General features: G+C 34.4%; 1 protein-coding gene across 3 annotated transcripts in view; it reads right to left on the bottom strand.

The window, feature by feature from the left end:
* LOC141455675 (CD109 antigen-like) overlaps nt 1-23,170 on the bottom strand; it is a 70,890-nt gene that overhangs the window by 17,237 nt on the left and 30,483 nt on the right. For 2 of the 3 annotated variants that reach the window (XM_074130921.1, XM_074130923.1), the window contains 10 exons: nt 22,504-22,683; nt 22,323-22,424; nt 17,771-18,028; nt 16,245-16,388; nt 16,021-16,164; nt 15,140-15,194; nt 8,211-8,454; nt 6,527-6,644; nt 6,249-6,435; nt 4,197-4,357 (listed from right to left, as the gene is read on the bottom strand). In XM_074130921.1, the coding sequence (XP_073987022.1) occupies nt 4,197-4,357; nt 6,249-6,435; nt 6,527-6,644; nt 8,211-8,454; nt 15,140-15,194; nt 16,021-16,164; nt 16,245-16,388; nt 17,771-18,028; nt 22,323-22,424; nt 22,504-22,683 (1,593 nt within the window). Of the gene's footprint in view, nt 1-4,196; nt 4,358-6,248; nt 6,436-6,526; nt 6,645-8,210; nt 8,455-8,859; nt 9,017-15,139; nt 15,195-16,020; nt 16,165-16,244; nt 16,389-17,770; nt 18,029-22,322; nt 22,425-22,503; nt 22,684-23,170 lie in introns of all 3 variants that reach the window. The other variant, XM_074130922.1, reaches the window with a different exon arrangement.

The raw sequence follows: 23,170 nt of genomic DNA, 5'->3' as shown, positions 1-23,170 counted from the left end.
TTGAAATGGCCACCTCCTAATTTTTAATATTTAAAAAAAAAATTTTTTTTATATAGTTTGCGCCGTTGATCTGCCAAATTTGTTGTTTGTGCCACAAAATTAGAAAAGTTATTAAAGAAAGTATGTGGCAACTTGACAATCGGTTATAAAACTCGAAAGGCTACCTTCCTTTATTGACTCTATCCTTATGTACGGGGGTGAAAGTCAGCCCATGATCCACTAATACCCCAAGATACTTGATAGTAGCACCCCACGGCACAATCCGCCCCCCTCCCCCCGAAGTGGACAGTCGATTCAAGAAGTGGTACTAAGTTATAGGATTAAGTGAAAAATAGTTACTTCTTGCGAAGAAACAAAGTAAATTGCAATTACAGTACTTCTTCCCAACTGTAGAAACTGTACAAAATATGAAAGTGAACAGTGAGAGGAAAAAACACTTGAAAAACCCTCAGCAGTTAAGAAAGTTTCACTTTAGGGAGTCCTTAACTCTCCTGTGCCTGTGCATCGGTCCATACTACAATCCCCTATTTGTCTGCATAGGTGGTTGTGACTTGATTCACATTTACTGAAAAAACCAGCAGTGAGGTACTTGATGTAGTGTTGTACATAGACCATATTACTGGTGGGAGTGTAGGTCTGTAATAAGGCTGTAGCGTGGAAGTTGTGACAAGCCTGAGGAATTTATTTTGCATGCTCTGCAGCGAGGCGATATTGCATCGACATGCCAAACTCCAAGAGCGACAAGCATAAAGCAACATAGACCTAACCACTACCTTGTACAGGAGGAGTTTATTCTCTGTAGGGGAGTCCCTACAGAACAGCGGGAACAGAACTCGAAAGGCTGCCTTGCCTTTATTGACTCTATCCTTATGTACGGGGGTGAAAGTCAGCCCATGATCCACTAATACCCCAAGATACTTGATAGTAGCACCCCACGGCACAATCCGCCCCCTCCCCCCAAAGTGGACAGTCGATTCAAGACCGGCCTGCGGTGTCAAGAACCAACCTTATGGCATTAATAAAAACAATTTAAATCTCAATACCTGACATAAATCAGCCTAATTATTTTCGATACCCGAATATTTTTATTGGTCATTAGATGTTCTAACCAATAAACATAAAGAAAAAAATCAATTCAAAGGGTACATAATTTTTTTTTTCAAAACTTATAGTTATTACTTAAATTTCGTTTCAACTCCATGACTCAAATTGCAACAGTTAATTTATCTTTTTCTATTGTGGTCTGGAATAGAAGTAATATAAAAGGCCACTATATTACCATTTTTGAAGCTATTATTTACATTTTATCATTATTTAAAAAAATAAAAAATACAAAATACCATGAATGGAATGACCAGTATAAGAATCTGAGACATTTAATACATTCTATAAAATATTAATGAAAATTTAATTCAATGAATTAAATAATGTCAATCGTTATAATATTTCCAAAAGTAGGGTGAAGGGACCAGTAATTGACCGGGCACCAGTAATTGACATACCAGAAATAAACTGGTATTATAAGGGATATGAGCCGTTTTTAGTGGTGATTCTTTCAATTTCGTTATTGAGAAGCCTTTGGGCAGCAGTTCCAGAAAATTATTAATTATTGGAAGGTTCCTTGGTATCAGTGGAAGGTTATTTGTGTTAAAAGTTCAAAATCAAGGAAAAAACAAGCCGTTGCTAAGGAGGATTGATAAGAAAATAATTTTCCTTTTTTCTTATTTTTCGTTTATTTGTTCATATATTCGTGTGGTTATCAATGTTCTGTTATAATTAGTATTACTTGTAGGGCTGTCAATCACTGGTCCTTGAAACGGCAATCTGCCCAGTAATTGACATGTATGTCAATTACTAGTCCTACAGCTTTTTTGTTTGAGACCAGTGATTGACATCCTGGGAAAATGATAAGATAGGTTGATAAATTTTATTATAATTAAAAATTCAATCATTGTAAAATAAAATCATTGATAAAAATCGGCAAAATAAATAGTAAAACTTCCAACAAAATATGTTTAAATTAATGAATTAGCAAATGTACGCCTTATTTCAAGAGGGCATGCAGAATGATTATTCTGTAGAGAACAACAATGTATGGACAACAAACTGGAATAATCGTGATCGCCGAACAGCTTCACGAGACCTACGTGATTGATAAAAACGACGCCCACTTATCGGAGTTGGAAAATCTCTCATTCTCCCTCGGTTTTGGGTCCTTGCCACATGACAAAGAAGAAAGGGAGGAAATGGCTAAACCATAGAATTCCATCAAAGGAAACGGCCAGAGGAAAAGTGAAGCTCCCTCAAGAGAAGTACCAGGTGCGAAATCAAACATACGTGGAGAGTTGGTGACTTTGTGATGTTACACATTAATAACATAAAAATGTTTGTAAGATCTATTGTATTTACCAATTGACAGACATGTTGACCGAAGACGAATATATAGCATCCCATAGGCTAAATAGGCTAACCTGTATTTAAAAAAAATGAAATCGGTATGAAAACCATTTTTAATTCCCAAAGACGTGAAGGTTGGATCGCCCTGTACTACTTTATGGAGAACGTTACCAATTTAATAAAACCGTTGATGTGTGAGGTTTTCAAATGGCTTGTGATTTCAAGTGGCTAATTATCAATTACGTAAGATATATTATGATGTTCATTTCCTATGGATTCCGAAAGAATATTTTGTTTTTTCATTCATTTTTTCTTTTATGGTGGTGCCTATTTTAATAACACATATTTTTGTCAATTGGTTACCTAGTTATGTGAATATCAGTGGTCTATTTGTAGGTATGTGTATATTAATACCTATCCTTTCCAAGTTAAAGAGTCAATAACAGATATATATTTTTTAATCTAGTTGTTTCTTCATTGACGTTTCATTTATTTATTACTGTTATAAGTGCGAATGCTTACAACCTGTTGCGGGACGCGATGAACGTGCACACAATGTATATATACATGTGCCCAAGAGGTAACTCAGTAATAATAAACAATAAAATACTGAATAGATGCAGAAAGTAAGAATGAATTACATTCAGATAGTTTGGTTTCGAAGCAAATGACACTGGCAGCACAGATTGTGGAAAATATTAGCGAAGCGCTCCAAAAGAAGGGAAGCTAGGAGAAATTTGGTTCACTAGAAAGCACCAACAACTCGAACCCAAAGACGCGTAGATGCCATCGGTAGCAGCGTTATAGGCGGAATGAATGAAACAAGGATGTGACCACATAGTCTAATCGGAAGTAGAGAGGGTAGGTTTGGTAAAGTGAGAACCAAAAAAGTTCCCAAAAAAGGGATTAAGTAACAAAATATTTAGCGGAAACTTGAAAGGATAAGAGAGCGAAAGAGTTGAGAGAAAGAGATAAAAGCGAGCCGACAGACATTGTGTACGATCTAACAAGCATTTTAGCAAATATCTCCTTGGTACTATTGAAAGTAAGGGCTGTTCTTCAAATTACCTGTCTTGGTTTAGACTTAATTAAAATTGTCCGGTAGGACAGTTGTGTAAGGGTTGATCGTCAAAAACTGCATAAAAAAGGGCAATGTTGAAAAAATATTAGATTATTTAGGTTTGCCTATTTAAAAACTGATTGTAATTAATTATGAATAAGACTAATTTTTGTTATAAATCCAATTGAAAAAGTGATTTAGGTGATTTATTTAGATTTAAAAGTGATTTTGAATGCATACCTTATGTCGTTTCATGAATATATTTGTATGTCAATTACTGGTCCCACCCCATGTCAAACACTGGTCCCACCGAAAATTCGGTATGTCAATTACTGGGTCACTGACATACTTCCAAAAAAAATCATTTTTGGTTGACATAAAGATCGAATTTACTGCTTTTAAAATATTAATAAAATAAAATACATCCTACTGGAGCGGTACAATTTTACAACCTTCACCTGGAGCCAAAATAACGGAAGTTATTCTATCTTAAACTCGAATTTTTTCTTAAGCAGTCAATTACTGGTCCCTTCACCCTACAATGAATTTTTATGCGTTTGTATTATCTTAGTTTCTCTCCTACTGCTCTTCACGCACCAATATACCTCATCTACCTTCTAATTTACTTATTGTATATATTTAAATATTGTAAATTACTAAATAAATTATAAACACATTTACTGAGCCACTAATTTCTAGGTTATTTAGGTATTTAATAAAAAAAAAAAAATCCACTTACTTTAACTAATAGTTTTCTTTCTACAATATCACCTGCTAGCGTACTTTTAGCAACAACCTTGATATCAATGAATCCAAGTTCCTTAGGAGTAATCATAAATGAAGTGGATGAGCCTGAATTTGGCTGTATCGTTAATTTCTTTCTGCGATAAAGCTCTAGCTCTAAAAAAAAAAACCTCATACTTTACTGTAAACAATTCAAATAAATAAAAACACAAAGATAAAACAGATTTCGTGAAAAACCTTGCCAAAAATGGGCATATTCGTAAGTGTTTTAATGTCGGTATTTTTATTATTATTTGCACCTCTACTGAATTAGTACACGTCTAAAATCTCTGCAGAAACTTGCAACTAATTTTGGAACATATATTTTAAATTGGAAAACGCAGCAACTCGGTCAGTAGAGGACTCGGAGTCACGTAGAACTCCATCTATAATTGGGGTTATTATTATCAATAATATCAACCTAACTGGGCTTGCCCACTAGTTATAATCAGTTAATGTTAAATGTTCTTCTTCTTGTACTGGATAATATGGCTGATTTTATCTGACCTAACATAAATGTTTTACAAACTTCTTTTTTTTAGACTATCATAATACGTATATTCGCTGGAACAGAAGAAAAATCTATGAAAGATGAGGGAATACAACCTCTCACAAATATTTGAAAAAAGACTGATCCACCTATCACTTACCACCTATCAAACAAGTCACCAGCGGATAGTATTGTTAAATTTTTCCTCTTTTTTATGTTAAAAACCGCAACTAGTGACTGCCACTAGTTAATAAGTAGGTTCGTAAATGATAAAACACGCTAAACTTGTAACAAACCTGATTCATTACACACAGTATAACATTTACTAACGACACGACTATTTACTAAAGTTACAACAGTTCACTGTTAAACACTTATTACATAAATCCACAATAAATACTACTATCAGACTGACTCGACTACTGGACTGGACTGCACAGACAGACCTGCTCTTTCGCTATTTACTTTCTATATTTTATATTCCCGTAGAATGTTATGGAATCTGTCAGAAGCTTGCAGTATATTGTAGGCATGCCAGATCTTACTAGTTCCTTGTAGGCCTCCTCCTATGCTAGCTCTTCGTAGTGACTCCCTAGCAAACTAGAGGTTCCATCTTCTTTCAAGAGATGGCACCAAAGTTACTTCGTTACGGTATAAACTGAACAATGTCGCTGTTACATACAGGAAGGAAAGGAATATACTAACATGAATATACTATTAAAAGTATTCTTTTTTACAATTTACTTACCACCAATTTGAATTCAGGCGACATCACTAGACCATTCGGTAATGTCATCGAGCTGTAAATGTTATTTTAACTTTTCTTGATAAGAAGTGCTATTCTGTAGTGTTTTTTAATATGAAGCTGCCTGGCTTTCGATTGGATGAGACTCACAGAAGATTTACTTGAAATCCCCAAACACAACTTAAGAGAACATAACTCAAAAGACGCTTCCGGCCACTAAAAAGACTACTAGGCAACAGATCACAAATCTTTCTGGGCCCCAAAAGACTTAATTATGTAAGTGTATTAAAGACAGACAGGGTGTAGGGCAAAGAACTGGATTCAGCCAAATGCTCAAATCTCCAAAGTATCCATTCTTTGCTAAAATTTACGAAGTCTAAAATTCTTTGCTCCATAGTTACTAAGTCAGTACTCAAACCATTCACACAGACTTAAAAATTCCTTTCGACACAAAATTGCTGAAACCCGTTTAAACCGAAAATTCCATCTTACTGACAATCTCCTAGACATCACTTTCCTCCCAGAAAACTTCCAGATTCTTGACCCTTAATAGGCATAAGAGCTAGATAGCGATTAATGTTATGTATTAAAGCCCTGGCCACTTCATCCTTCTTTTTTATTTTAGATAAAGGGAAAAAACTTTACACTTTTTCGGGCAGTTTTTACGATCGGCCCTTGTATAACTAACTGTCCTGCCAGACAGTTTTAATAAACTCAAGGTCATAATTGGAATCGCGTCTACCCTTGTTTTAAAGAACATGAAGTTTACTTACTTGGAGCTTCATTTACATCATTTGAGTAATCAGCGAATTCAAATTGTCCCGTATTCTCCAATGTAACATCAGCATACACACTCTTGTCCATGTAATTGAACACAACTACTGGGATAGTCATTGTTTCTCCTCTTATTACGGAATATGGTAGATCCAAGGAAATAAAAAATTGCCGGAATACCTTCACCTTAAAGAATCGGTAAAAAAGAATTCCAGGTAAACGTAACTGTCTCCAATCTATTTCATTAATGTGCTAATAAAATTATTTAAAAACTTACTTTTTTTGGTACATCCATTAATCCAAGACCATAAACCGGATCTAAAGAGAATGCGGATATAATCCAGGAAGTAATTGAATCTGGAACTTGTTTGTTTAATCTGGCTTTCCCATCAACCCTTTACAATAAATTGAAGTAAGTAATTCTTGAATAACGGTTCATGTAATAATGATGAATGTTATTAACATTTATGAATGTTTATTATGAAGAATATACTTAGAACATCACTATAAGAGTCAAAGAAAATATGTATATATTTATTTAGCTTTTAATTTAGGGCGCATCTGTGGTCATTAGCACCCAGAGCTTTTTCAGCGCTCTCCTGTCTCCGTTTGAGTGCAGTGTTCACTAAGTGTTCTCTAATCACAGACAACACTGACCATTACCGGACAGTGAGCTGTAAGAAGCTTCTAGAAAGAGAAAATCTAAGGGCCGGCATCTGGTTTGGAACCCGGGATCTCTCCATGGGAATCCAGAAGGCTATCTGAGGTAAACCCTTCCCTTCCCGGCGGTAACAAATTCATTTCTCTTAACTATTCTGCTTGGAAAGTTCTAAATATCAGAGATATAATGTCTATAATGAAAATAATATGTAAAAAATATACGATAACCTCGAGAAGCCAGAGAGAAAGTAATGCCCAGATACAAATAAGGCATTACAATTTCCCAGTTTGCTGCAGCTTCAAGTACCTAGGGTCACTAGAACAGATAAAAATGATGTATGCACAGATATCAAGTCAAGAATAGCGGCAGGCAGGAGATGTCTATCTGCGTTACAAAAGGTACCGTGCTTAAAAACAATTATCAACAAACGCTAAATTAATAATCTACAAGACTATGATTAGACCAACAGCCACATACGTCAGCGAAACCTGGGTGCTGACAAAGGAAAGTGAAAGCATCCTCGGGATATGGGAAAGGAAAGTTTTAAGAAAATTGTCGGCCCGAGGGGAATGGCGGACCTGAAGCAACTCAGAATTAAAAGAACTGTTCGGGGAACCGGACATAGTAGCCCACATAAAGAGAAAAAGAATGAGATGGTTAGGGCATGTAGAACGAATGCCCAGTGAAAGGCTGCCAAAGAAAATGTTATATGGTAGGCCAGGAGGCAAGGACGTCCACGGCTGAGATGGCTGAACGATGTCGAGGAGGACCTCCGTGAATTAGGTATCAGAAGTAGACTTGTTGGGGAGGCCTAGATCCAGTAATGGACTGTTGAGCCGTTAAGTAAGTAATATGTAAAAAATTCCTTCGCTACTAAATATAAACATCAAATCAAATTAAAATTTAAAACAGTATTATACTTCTTAGTGAAAAGAAAAACAAAAAAAAAACAGACAAACCAATTTAGGAATGAAAAAAATATATTTTTAATTTCATAGGCACTATTCTTATCTACTACAAAATTGTTGATGTGCCCAAAAAGTAACATAATTAGACCATAATTCAAATAAAAAGGTACTATAAAAATATTTACACTATAAAATTTGCAATGTCTTAATGTGAATTCAAAGCGTGCAATAAAAATGAGATAGTGCATTTATTAAAACTAATAATAATAACGATAATAATAATAAAAAAATAATAACAACGATAATAATAATAAAAAAATAATAACGATAATAATAATAAAAATAATAACAATAATAAAAAAAGAGCACAAAGATGGGACAGGTAATCATACCCTGTAGAGAAGTTAGAGAAGATCCAAACAGGAGCAATGTCCTTTTCTAGATATACCCTTGGTTTCTTGAAGACTGGACGCGGAATCCTAGAGAAAGCATAAGGTCCTGCCAGAGGAGGTCTGGTGGCTGGTCGGTAAACCACAGCTGGCCCAATATCCGGTTTAACAACTCTGGTCCCTGGTTGAGGTATTTCTCGTCCAATAGCTTTACTCTCAGCTCTCAAATTGTGTTGAGGCAGTGAACCTTTATGTTACATGAGCATTAACGCTTGCCCTCCACACCAGGATTAAGGGAGCATATAAATGTGTTAGTATCCATGCAATAAGATTACCATAGCCTTAAGTATTAAGTATTGAGAATTAAGTATTACTTCAGCGGATCTTTATTTTTAAATGCTTCTATTAAGAATATTCTAAGTAACTTGTTAGATCAAAGAAGAAAAAATATATACAGGTCCTTTTGGAATTTTTAGAAAAGTACCATTTAAACTGGCGGATAAGTGATAAATCGTGCGTTGGTATGCTGAAAAAGACTATTCCTGAAGTAGGAAAGTAATTTTTAATTTCAGGATTAGAGGTAACGCATACTATGGAAGTGAAATGTTAAAAGCAAACATTAAAGCAACATTATTTGTGAATAGATCATTACCCTGTGTCAAGTGCTTCCCACAGCCATGTCTCTGGAAAGTCGGATCTGACCTTCACAGCAGCTAATCCGGAGCTTGCACCTCCGTCGAAAGCCATTTCCGGACTTACGTTGGCGGAGAACATGAGGTCATCTTGTGGCATCCCACCACGGAAGTACACTACAGCAAAACAAACTTCCCCTCACACAAACTCACTACCAGCTTTGTTTCTTGTGCAACTTACATTGGGTAACTCTATTAATGCCGTTTTCAGTTATTTATTTATTTTAATGAAAAAAAAAAATTCTTATAAAACAAATACATAGCATAAAAAGTTTAATATGCAGCTACTTATATCCATTTAGCATCTACCAAGTATGACTAGTACCGATGCAGCTACTTAAATAAAATCAAAATACATAAAATCGTGGGTTCTAAATTTGAAAGTATTTATTTATGTATTTCTCTTAGAAAAGGAATGGTATATAAGCACCAGGAGTCACATCAGAGTAAGTACTCTGTCTAAGACCCTAGATCGAAAGGGGGAACCTCCCAAGGGAAAACCCAAGACTAGCGGCGGAAACATGGGCAAGGGATCCATTAACGAGACTCTTTCTTCAGTGAAGGCCACAATTATACATGAGGGATACCCCACCTTCCATAGTCTATTCAGCTGAAAAGCTTAACGCCATTCAACGTACCATTCTGAAAGAGGCAGTAAAATAGTAAAATAATCGCCAATTTTTTTCTGGCGGGGCTTAACGACCAACTACCAATTAGGTGTGGTGGACGCGAGCGGAAGTACATACTTTACTATAAACAAATAAAAAGTTTTGTTCTAACAAATAAAACACTAGCTATACGCGGTATTCAAATTGGGGATCTCCACTACACCAAAAGCCGCTCTAGAAAAGGTAGTATGCATTGTGTTTAATTAAGTGCGTGCATATGCTATATGCGCTGGCCCAACCAGAGCTGATTAATTGAGAGGAATTTTCTTTTGAACCTTAAGGGAAATCCTTTTAATTTTCACATCAGGCGATGCTTAACAGAAGGTTTGACTGAGAGAAGTTACACCTGCAATTCTGGCAGTTAAAACCCAAATATTATTAAATAAATAAATTTTCATTATAACAAATTAATTAAACCTCGAATATACAATGTTTAACAACAATCGCCTGCTGTGTGATCTTTAGCTTTGTTCCAGGAATTTCGTTACAACCAAAGCACTTAGAAAGGGGAACAAGAATTACATTATCAGCTAGGTGTACTTCCACGGTCAGTGAGAGCCTTCAGACCTTCAGGATCGATAATGGAGAAGTGGAGGGCTTGGAAAGGCGGTAGGTCAGCTAAACGTGGCGATTTTGGACGTCATAGAGAAAAATGCCCTGAAAAGCTACTGCAAAGACTGAAGGCAATTTGAGGTATAATCACCAACTAGATGAAGGGGGAGATGAGAAGTCAAATGATCAACCAAGATAATTCAAAACTGGGAAAGAAATAGAACTCTATTAGGATAATATAATAGAAGTTTAATAAAGAAATTAGAAAGTCAAAAGGAGTGCCTGGTGAAAATTCCGCGAGGACTGAAATCCCAGGCCACTAAGTTACATGAGGTTTTAGAGGAAGTACGGTGAAACTTACAAAGATTCGGCGGAAGAATCCTTGGCGCATTTTCTGTAGACGCCCATCTTTCGGCTTTTAAGCCGACTGGGGTCTGCTCTGAGAGGCCCAGAAGGCCAAGCAGATAAAAATGGAAGGGGCAACCCTTACGTATAGCCTAATATTTTAAGTTTGATGTTACTATAAAATCCTATAATATTTTTACAGTAGGCAGAGGCACCCTTACTTTACTTTTATAATGCTTTAGACGCTATCTAATGGCAGATTCGCTCCAGAGATATGGCTATCGGGGAAAGTCGCATATCTCCCTAAAGAGAGGAGTATTGTGACCTGATGTTCAAGTTATATAAACCAACTGATATTCTTCCTTTTTGAAGAAGAGGGTGCGGAGGTTGGCATAAATAGAGAAGTTTTGCGCTTACCTCTCTGGATAGTACCAGTATGACTAACAGCAAGGTGATCCTACATATAGATATGAATATGTCTGCAAAATCCCTTGAGAGCAAAGTAATTATTGAGGCTATCTTGCTGGACTTAGAAGAGAAATTCTACAATGCCTTCGCGGTTGGAAACATGGCAATATGAGATACGAGTACATTGCCAATCATTTGCCAGTAGATAAAGTGCAGCCCACGAGGAAAGATTAATATAGATATCGCTAGGAGATGATAAAAATGGAGATTTGATCAAATCCCTAAGGTAGATAATCAATTGGCGGGAGATGTTAAAATAACAAATCTATGGGGAGATCTCCCTAAAGAAAGTAATTGATTTGATAAAACCCATTAACCGTTTTATTGAAAAGATGAAATAATATTGTTTAGATATTAGAAGTATTTATTTAGTAAACCAGCATTATTAAATGTAGAGAAGGTAATGTACAACCATAGTCATTAAAACACAAATTATTTATTCGAAACTAATTAACAAAAGAAATAAGTACTTTAGCTGATATTTTTAAAAACAAGAAGGATATTTATTTTAACAAATTCCGTGAATTCACCATCTACCTTAGGGATTTGATCAAATCTCCATTTTTATCATCCCCTACGACATACGACACTTCTCAAACAGAAAGCGGTAAGAGGAAAGTAGAGCCTGTTCTCTGGAAGGCGTCTTATTAGCATTACTGTAGATAATTCTAGCCGACAGCTCCTATCCAGAGTCGTCCTGGTAGATGAAGATAGCTTGCAGGAAAAACTTAGAAATTAAGCCCTAGAGTGATTTTGTAACTATGCCTTTATGATTAAAATAATAGTGTATTATGAGAAAGTGAATAGAAGAATAAATATCTTGCCGGAGGGTGCGGTCATGCACTAAACGGAGTTCAAGAGCGGTCTGACTGATGTTTAAGATATGTTTTTAAGGAAAGCACCTACTGTGATCTTGGAGATGCATAATATGGCTGCTGAACAGGCAAGCTCCCATCTGCTCCAAACATAGTGAGGCATATTGAAGGATATGCGAGAAACTGGAGTCGGACCCGGTCCAGGGCTTTCTATCCGTTTAATTCCTAAATGCAGCTTTTGCAAGCCCTACAAAATGTTTTTCCGGATGACAAACCGTCAGGGTCAAGTGATGCTGTATGGTACATTCACTGCTTCAAGGTAACGGAAGAAGTGGGGGCCTGGATGTAAAACGCTAATCCATGATGTTTTGATAAGCATAAGAGAATACTTAACGGAAGTCTTTTAGGCGAAGTTAGTCACAATACATCTGTGTGTTACTGAGAAATAACGCCGGAAATATTTAATTCCATAGTCAATCACCTTTCCGGTTAGTCAGGCATCCTTACAGGCAAAATTAACTATGAAGTCTGCTCATGACTAATGAGGCTGCTCAGAAATTCTGACGAGAATTGATAGTAAAAATGAGGTCCTTTCTCAAAAGGGCGGTTGGACGTGCGAGTTACGGACACCTGTATACTTCTCATAAAATGAGGCGGCAGGCCGCTTGATCCATGAGGGTCTGCGGAGGTTTTTTTGGGGCCACTTTTTGTAAACAGAAAAATGCCTCCAATAGTGAAGCCATCAATGAAGGGGCGCAAGATAAGTGCTTGAGTGGCGAGTGCGAACCCCAGGTCTGCAGGCATGAGTGTTTATTACTGGTTAAGCTCCTAAAGCCATTCGTTGGATGATGGCTGTCCTCTTCCTATACCCTAAGAAATGACATTTACCTCATGTGCTGGCAGTGGATAGTCAGTGTAAGTTTTGCCAGAAGGAAAGGCAGGTGTGATTCTAGAGTTTAGCTCTTCAGAAAATTAAAATTTATGCCTCTTTACTTGGTCCAATAGCTCTCTCCAGACTACTATTAAAGAGATAGGACAAGCAGAGGTACTCTAACTACTGGACTAATGTTCAATGGACTCTCAGGTCCGGTTTGGGAATGTTTTCTTGCTAACCTTCTAATCTAGAAAATTTATTAATTTTTGGAGCTAGGATGGTGAGAAAAAAATGGCTTTCTGCTGATGATCACAACGCTACTTCTGATTTTATCATTCATGTTTTCTTTATTACGATCGGTTTCAGATTTTTGTCCATCTTCTGGATAGCCTATCAGGTGTATTTGGAGATGTTGAATGTTGTTTTGTAAAGTTTTTGACACACAGTACACTGGCTGCCTGTGTAAGGGAGGTAGTACACTTCGTATTCACCCCTCAGAATTTTTCATATTATAAATTTTCTTTTCATTGAGATTTACCAACTAGAAGTTCAGATCTGATAATTCCTATTTTGTTATCTATTTTTCTAATTTATACATAAAATTACTAAGCATTAGCAAACATGTCATGTTTGGTTAGTCAGCACAATACAAATTTAGTTTAGTTATTTAGTTTAATTTATTTAGCTTTAATAAGAAATGTTATAACTGTTAAGAAGGATATTATTTTTTAAATAATATTCATTATTTTTGAAACCTTAAAAAAATAATTACAGATTCTGCCATAGAATAAATAGGAACAAACTTTTCTTAGTACTAATTTTTTTTTTTTTTTAAAGAGCACAAAAGTTAAGAAATTTTGGAAAAATGTTTTTGTTCAATTTAATATAGTAGGTATTTATTAAAAGTAGTTCAATCATTTAAATGCTACGTTCCCATCTGTAAATGATGATTTATTAAATCTGCAGCTTTTATAGTTAACCTTTCCCTTTTTCTGCAGTTGAAAAATATGATCATGTATCCACACTTCAGTGGAGCAACAACGCGTGATTGAAACAAGAATTAACATTTATTTAATGATTGTACCTGTCAAAGCCGTCGTTCATTCTAATTGGTTCGAATTTTACTTGAACTCCAGAATCTGACTGATATGTATAAACAGCACTGGGTACTTAAACGAGTCGAATAATTTCTGAAGAAGCTCAATTAATTGGTAACTCATGTTCTCCTTCTATAGCAACTACCGTTCGGCCACACACTTCTTATGCTCAATGTAAGATGTAGAAAATAACTGAGACATTGCTTTTTATTAAAAAATTATTAAAACAACATAAAAATAAGTATGGGGCTATTCTGTACGTGCGATAATTGGCTACTTGCACTTAGTTCAATTTTTTTAATAACTTAATTTAACATTTTTTAAATGTTATTTGCAATCTGTTTTCTGTAAAATAAGTACCTATATTTTCTCAGAATCTTGACTTGAACTTGCTTAACAAAAAATGTTCAGAGCCACTTTCCTGGGCAAATTACACCTCTTCCTCTGATTGGAGGTGTTCCTGGAGGAGGTTTGATGGCCTACGACGTTTCAAATGTCTTAGGATGGTTAGAGAAGACATTGCAGTTAGTGCAACTTTTTGTAGTCCTTGTATGGGTTTTTTTGCGAATGGAATTTTTACGACAGTATGTAAAGCCGTTTGTAGCACAGTTGGAGCATTGAAGGTAGGTATGTAAAATCTTGTCCTGTAAGGCTGGCTTGTATCCAATTAGTGCTGGGGTGGAGACAATCTCTCTTAAAATCCATTCAAATCGATCTTACTATGGCTTTTTAAGTTGTTTATTTTTCAGATCTAGTTTAGTCAGGGAGACGAGTAAACTTTTAATAAGAAAGTATCTTGTTTACAAGGAATGTCCACTTTTTGTTAAGTGAGTAATGTTAAACTTGAGTCTGGGAAGATGCCAAGGTTGCGAATGTATTTGTAATCAGTTATCAGTGTATTGTTATTATTGTTGAATATTTCAGACATCTGAAAATTGATGTTACGTTTGTACATTTGGATAAATATTAATTTCGATATATGTATATATAATTAAGTACAGTTATAAATTATAAAAAAGTACATTACTCGACGGCTGCAAGTGTAATCAGGGCCTTAGGAGGCCAGACAAGTTACTGATATAATTCTACCCCCTTAGAGATTCTGTTTCAACAATTTTTTTTTTTTTTAATTTTCATTATATCGTGTTTTTAGGATAAACACACATTTTCTCTTTTGTCACTCCCCCAATATCTTTTACTTTCTCACCTCTATTATAATAATGAAAGTGAGAATATGAATGTTTCATTGTAACATAATTTTTATTAGTGTGCTAATTTTGAATTGGAATTTATACGGACTGGGTACGAAATAGAGAGTCACCTTAATTATTATAAAAAACAAATTATTAAATTAAAATTAATGAATTATCATTAATTCCTTTAATTAATTTCCTTTTGATATTAATCAAAAGATTACTTACGCCAAGGAGTGTGTTTATGGACGTAACCATTGGTGAGAATTACAGCTCCAGATCCCTAAATAAGAAATTCATAGTGTAAACTATTCAAATAGTGTGAAATAAATTTACGTTAAGTTGGTTACTTTTTAAGAAAAAACTCTATGAGCGGTAAAGGGCAGCAAGACGGAACATGACCAAATGGTCAGCCACGGCAAAGAAAAAAAAAGGTTCTGAATCTTCTAACTATCTAATATAACAAAAGGAAATCTTTTTCCTATTTCTTTTTATTTTTTTTGTTTCTAAATATTTTTCTTGCTTTATCAAGCAGAGTCTAACACATGATATCTCATGAGTGCCGCCAGATTGCTATAACTCAACTGTAAGCTTCTTTTTTTTTTTTTTTTTTTTGAGACTGCTCAGTATCATTCTGAGCAGCTTCGGTTTTAACCCTACAGTACTCACATTTTAGTATTTATAAGACACAAATATACAGAACATGACAGTCTTTATGAAAAAAATTGAGGAGTTGAACCCAATCTAAATAATAAAAAGAAGCTAAGATATATATATATATATATATAGGGAGAGAGAGAGAGAGAGAGAGAGAGAGAGAGAAAGAGAGAGAAAGAGAGAGAGAGAAAGAGAGAGAGAGACTTCAGAAGTGGCGCATAGAATTTTAAAAAACCTAAGAACATAATAAGTCCGTAGGAATTACAAAAATTATTTTAATTCATATCTTAGTCATCAGAAGACCGATAATAACACGCAAGTCATACGTTAATAGAAGAAAGATTATTAACTAAGTCAATGATTGCGTTAATAAACTTATATCAGAAAAAGTCGTATCTAGCTAATATATATTTTAATCTAAAAAACGCCATAAAAAAAAAGTTGATATTTACAGAAAAAACTTCATCGGCTGTAAATGAACCTGGGGACCAGTAAACACTTCTTCTTTGGCCTAAATCGTCAAGCACTTTCTTGAAAGGTCGGAAAATTCCAAAATCTGATGTCTCGTACGAAGACAACTCTCTCACTACTTCTTCCTACAGTGGTCATTAAAGAAAGTTCGCCATAAACACACATACAAAAAAAAAAATTCCTTAAATAATAATAAAAAAACTACCTCATCTATGTCGTTGCCAGTCTTTAAAAGCTGCACGCTCTGATCAATGCCAAGGACACCCACATAAGAATTAGGTTTAGTTTCAATGTTCAATTGTATATTTCCGCCAGGTTCAGATTCCTCTAAAGTTGAATCCAATCTAACCTTTAAAATACAATTATAATACATAGATAAATAAAAATACAAATATAAATAGATACATCAATCGTAAATAAATGCATACATGTTCTTGAAATATTATTTAACAGCAGTAATGCGGGCAGCCAACATAGGGAAGCGAATGGATAACCGATATGTATTAGACATCATATACATTAGACATCAATGTCATAGATTTCCCAGAATCATAAATTCAATCAATTGTTTTTAATACTATCAAATGAAAATAATAGATGATTGAATTACTTTTATTATCAATCTAACTTAAAAATCAACAATTTTTTTTTTAACATCAAATTTAATAGCAAGTTTCGTACAGCAGTAGGAAGTGAACGTCGTCGGTTTAAATTCTCATTCTTGTATTAAATTAATTGGCACTACACTAGTAGTTAAGGGTAAAGAATAATAGGTAATTAATCTTAAAATATTATTGAATTTTAATACAGTTTTTCGAATTTATTTTTAATCTCATGAGGTACATGAAAAAAAGCATTTTACACGTTACTTACTGGTATGGAAGATTTAGTCTTAAGTTTTTACACATGTACACATTACTCAAATGATAAGAATCACATATTCATTAATATTTTATTTAAAAATAATTATTTTCCAGCGCAAATGAAGTAACTAGAATTCTGAGTTTTCTGCCTTAATTCGCGCGCCTTCCGTATAAAATACAACTCCAATTTCAAAATTCTAAAACATTGCACATGCACTGAACGTACAAAACTCTTAATCGACAGCTTTTCGTTAGAGAAAATCTGAGGGTCAGCAGTTGGATTCGAACCCGGGATCTTTGCAAAGGAATCCATTACGCTAACCACATAGCAAATCCCTTCCCCTTTTATTATTATTATCATTACTATTATTATCATCTGATGCTCCTAAAAAAAAAAAGGCAGGCAGGCAGGCATAGTCGAATCCGGAAACTCCGTGTGGTATTCCAATGCTAATGCATTCCCAGATCGGCTTTTTTTAAAAAATAGCATTGCTATTTTTTTTATTAAACTAAATTTTAAAAACAAAAATAATCTTCCTGCGGAAGAGATTAGCTCAGAGAATGGTTATTAGAACTGGTTAATAGTAATTAGTAATTAGATTAGATTCCCACGCCAAAATCCCGAGATCGAATCCAGCTAATGCCCTTAGATTTCTGTTCCTAGGAGCTTTTACAGCTAACTGTCCGGTGATAGACATTGTTGTCTGTAACGAGAGATCACTTATGGAAGCCGGTAGTGTTCCTATAAAAGCTCCGGATGCCAATAACATGGATGCTACGAATCTTAAAAAACTACAATTTTTTTATTACTATTCTCTCGTTATTTGAAAGGAAGAAATGAAATACACTCAGGAAGTAAGATACATACGTAATTCTGTAAAGTTCCTTCTAGCTGAATATCTAATGAATCTGCAATCACCTCGCCATCTGCTTTTACATACTGTATTATAATATGTGCTATTGGCGCCATATTGTAAGTGGCAAGAAATCTCCATTCTACAGTCTTGGCTCCTTCGGGGACTCGTACCGAATTTGCAGTGACCACATCTCCTCGTCCTAATACTAAGTAGGTAACATAACGTAAAGGCTCAGTTGAATTCACTACCAGTACCACATCATTGTTTACCTTGATAACAAATTAATAAAAGTTCTCCTTAAAATTAAAATGAACTCTTATCAAGGGAAATTGTAATAATGTGATGTGTACCCTCCGACAAAAGGCAATATTGTAAAAGTAGTATATTTCGGTAAAACATGCAATTTTTGACAAACCATTACGAAAAAATAAATGTAAGTGCGACTCTTTCAACAATTATATTTGACAATTTCTAAAGAAATTATTGCGATTTACAGAATTTTGATTTTTATTATTTTAAGATTTTTTGTATTTTTCTTTTGAAATATACATTTTAAGATCCTCTAAACTCGAAAAAGTAATTTTACTAATTTAGACTTCCCTAAAATCTTTTGTCGTGAAAATGAATGTTGTTAAATCGCTTACCACATCGAGGGGTCACTCCGAAATATGAAGTGAAACGCTTTGATTTGAAAATTAAAATTTTTAATTTTTGCAGTGGGGAGCCTACCTCACTGACGCAGCAATAGATGGGTGAGACAGAGCGCAAGTGTTCTCGCATTGTTCGTGAACAAAACAAAACTGTTATTTAAAAATAAAATAAAAACAAAACTAAATTAGTTATTGATTTTTCAGGGTCACTTGTAAACACATTATTGCAATATTATTAAAACTGTCCGGTAGGACAGTTGTATAAGGGTTGACCATCAAAAACTGCACGAAAAAGCGTAACGTTGAAAAACACCCAACTTTGACAATTTTTTTCTCTTTTTCTATAAAAGATAAAATTCCCAAATTTTCTTTAAATCTTATTCCAAACCCTCCTTTATAACTGTAATTTTTGCAACAACACAGATCTAATAGATTTCGAGAAAAAAGTTGCTGAAAATGAGCAAAAACGGAATTTTCAAAAATTGTTGTTGTTGTTGTTACCTTTTTTGTAAACAACGTAGCGCCTAAACGCGCGACCCGATTTTTATGAATGAGGTATCATTCGATTCGGAATTTTATGTAGATGTGCCTTTTGGGGGTCTCGATGCTGAATGGGAGAGGAGTTAGCCCCCTTTATGTAAGGCCCCCTTCAAAATTATTATTACTAATTACTCTGTAAATCTTGGCCCGATTTTGATAAAATTTGGTAGGATGATAGGGTTAGGGCTCCCCTACGTAACATTAAAGCGGCGATCAGCTCTTACACTTGTTAAGAGGAAGTATAACAATCGTTTGAAATTATCGACACGTGAACCGATTTTCATGAATGAAGTGTCATTCGAATCGAAATTTTGTACAGATTTGCACTTTAAAAGCCTCGACGCTGTGCCTCATAAGGAGGGGAGTTTGCCCCACCCAAGTAAGGCCCTTTCTAAAACTATTATTACCAATATTTCTATAACGTTTAGTCCGATTTTGATAAAATTCAGCTCGAATAAGTGGTTAAAGCTCCTCTACGTTGCTGTGAAGTGCTATCATGCTCTTGCACCTACTAAGAGGAAGTACTGCAATCGTTTAAATTGTCAATGAGTGAACCGATTTAAATCAATGAATTGTCGATTAAAAAATCTTTGCCTCTTTGCCTTTTAGGGAGAAGTACTGCAATCGCTATTTATTTTTCTTACTCCTCTTAAAAGGAAGTACTGAAATCGCAGTTTAATTTTGCTATTTACGTACAAATACCTTCCTATATTATTCCAAACGCTTTTTCAAAAAAATTGTTATTGAGGATGGTTTGGGGGACCGCAACTATAATCAATCTTTAAAAAGATCTCTCCATTGGTAGTTATGGTTCCGACTTAACACCTTATCAGGTTATAATGATTGAATTGCTTATTCCAAATTTTAAAAAAATCTGTAAAGCAGATATGTAACATTCCAAATAGACAAAAAGGAAAATCTATCCAAAAGGTACAAAAATCTCCTTAACAAAAACTTACAGTTTAAAATGTTAAGTATAAGGGTTGATTAAATGCCAAAAGGTACACAAATCAGCGAGTACCCAACATTTCATTAATACTTAATTAATAGTCAAGTAATTCTACTGCATTAATTTTCATTAATAAGTTATTTTTTAGAATTTATTAGATGTCACAGACCCTTTGCTGGCCATTTTCGTCTACAAAATATATGTTCAAGTAGCACTGTAGATTGACTGTAATATCTAGTTATTTATAATAATCAAACTATTAATTACAGGTTAAAAAGAAAAACGTTATAAAAAATATAAAAAAATTATGAGGCTAAAAAATTCAAAACCTTTTTTTAAAAAAAAACTTACACCAACATATATCAATGATTTTGTTTTTTTTATTTATTTATTTTTATTTTTAAATAAAAATCGTCGGTTTCAGTTCATTCTTCGATTAAAGTAATTGTTATTTTATGAAGTAGTCAAACGTTTATAATTATCTGGCTTTATCGCAAATAATATAGTTTTCTTCAATTACATTCTCAATCTAGGTATTCATCCCACAATGTTGTATATATGTAATATAAAATATAAGATATGCATATTTTTAGGACAGCTAATTATTCCAGTATTCAGTAAAATTAGGGGGACTAAATTAAATTACAATTGAGAAATGAGTAAGTACTGTTGAATAATCTACTTGTTATAACTGTGTTATTTGTACTCACGAATATTTCGGTAAGACGAATTCAAGACAGTAGCCTACTCTAACTTTGTCTTTTTCTACTTTAACATGCATGTACGTATATGTGATTTATCATAATTATAACAAAAAAATATTATGAATGAAGTGGCCAGCATAAGGGTCTGTGACATCTAATAAATTCTAAAAAATAACTTATTAATGAAAATTAATGCAGTAGAATTACTTAAATATTAATGAAGTATTAATGAAATGTTGGGTACTCGCTGATTTGTGTACCTTTTGGCATTTAATCAACCCTTATACTTAACATTTTAAACTGTAAGTTTTTGTTAAGGAGATAAAAATAGGCATTTCTTTTCTTTACTTTACCTAGAAGGAAAAGCCCCGGATATAATTTAATTACCACCCGCATGCAACCCACCCCTCAGCAAAGGCAACCATCTTCCTTAAGTCACTATACAATCCCATCCTCAGTACAATGTACTTCCCTATCCTCAAGATATTTTCCTCAATCTGTATGATCCACAAACCCATAAAACAGTTCATTCTCCTTCATCCTATTGTCCCATCAGCTTACTACCGCTTTCAGCTTACTACCCAATCCTCAAATGATATCTTACTGATCACTACTTCCTAGTTGTCCAAAGCACTTCCTTTTCTGCTGTATTTTCTACCTTTGCAGGTATCCTTCAAGAAATCATTTACACCGCTTGTATAAACAATATATTCACTTCAGATCTCTCACTTCATCCCAACACCATCAATTTCTCCTACGCCGACGTTACGGCTTTCCTTTCTCTTAGTAATCAAAGCACTGATTCACCTTAAACAGTAAAATTCTTCATGCTATATATTTCAATCACACTTCCCTCCCAGCAGTACTTAAGCCCTTTATCTAGGACTCCAATTTGATACATGGTAACCTCATACTTTCCTCAACCGAACTGTACTGCATTACAGATATCCAATGTTAAAGTGAACTATTAGATAAACGCTACGAACTCAGTACAACAAACGAGAACTATACAACACCATGTTAGCTCCAATATGAACTTATGGATTTGAACTACACGGGATTGCCAAACAAACAAGAACAAGATAACAAACCTCAATCGCATTCAATCCTTACAATCCGAATTCCTATGTACTTTAGTCAGTACCTTTTACATTAAAAACGTACCTTTTACATTATAAACCTCACCATCCATTCAAACTTAAAAACTTCCTTCCTTTCAAACTCCGTTAACTGAAATTTCATTCCAACCTTACCAATAAATCAATTTATCCAAACCCTCTCAACTCCAACTCCCTATTAGACCATTGAAATTGATATAATTAAAAATGTTGAAATATTCACAGTAAAAGCGGAACAAAACTTATCGAAATCGTGAATAAATTTAAAGAAAGTGCACTTTTTTTTGGGGGGGGGGGGGACGTCGTAATATCCATTTTAGCAATAAAAAAAAGTTGCCTAAAATCAAAAACTATTTAGGTACATTCGTCTTCATGGTAAAGCCTGCAAGAGTGATTCTTTTTAATGCGGAAAAGCATAACAAATAAAAGCAACAATCACACTTACATCTAGAAACGCAATTTATAAATTCAGAAGGAAATCTCAAAGCAATTCTAAAACTTGAGTTCCAAAACTAAATACGATCGGAACACTCGTTGGTATAGCATCGAAATTTTAAACATTAAGAGTTATGTTAATGATGGCTCTTTTCGTAACTTCTTACCTTTGGTTTTTTAGTTTTTATGATGGCTTGAATGAATGTGTCACTAGGAGAAACTGCAGCATTTACCGTAGAAAACCACTCTTTAATGTCCAGATATTCTGCCTACATCATAACTTAAAGTTCATCAATGCAATAAATAAATTTCAAGTTAATAATATTTAACGGAAAATATATTACCGACCTCAATACCTAATACTGAAATATTTTTTGGAGGATAAAATGTTAGTTCAACCACACCTGTAGGGGGTATTTTGTAATGACTTTCTATATATTCACTGCTTTCATAGCTATATCCACTTTTTACTTTTAACGGATTTGTTTGATCACTAACGGGGGTGCCATCATAATGGGCGAGCTTGATCTGTAAATTAGTTTTAAGCATTCATTTTTACACTGTTAAATTAAACAAACTAAAGCTATGAAAAAAACATAAACAAAAGAGGTTAGACAGGTAGAAATGTTGACATATAGACAAGAAAACAGATAAAATTAGGTGGATAGTTGCTGGTGGTTTCATCAGCTAAACATCGCCTCGGTTTGCATTACAAAATTCAATTATTTTCTCGCATTCACTACAACTTTGCATGGAACTCAGATTTTGACTTTTTGAGTTCTAAAATAAAGCGGAGCTCCTGACAGTTTTGTCATTGTCAGGCGCATTGATCACAATTTTAGATTGACCTCATTCATGTTTAACCACGCGTCTGTTTGTCTTTGTCTGTTTGTGCTTTTCAAGATTTCATTTTTCTAATTATTGTGTCTTTAGGCAAATAACACTTGTTCGGGGCGCTAATGGCCAAGGCAGTCGATGCGCAAAAAAAAACAAACAAAAAAAACCCTTGTTTCGG

This window comes from Rhodnius prolixus, unplaced genomic scaffold, assembly GCF_049639745.1.
Source record: "Rhodnius prolixus isolate KJV_2025 unplaced genomic scaffold, Rpr scaffold_4, whole genome shotgun sequence".
NCBI lineage: Eukaryota > Metazoa > Arthropoda > Insecta > Hemiptera > Reduviidae > Rhodnius > Rhodnius prolixus.
The sequence above is the reverse complement of the archived record's forward strand: the minus strand, read 5'-3'. Positions and strand labels throughout refer to the sequence as shown.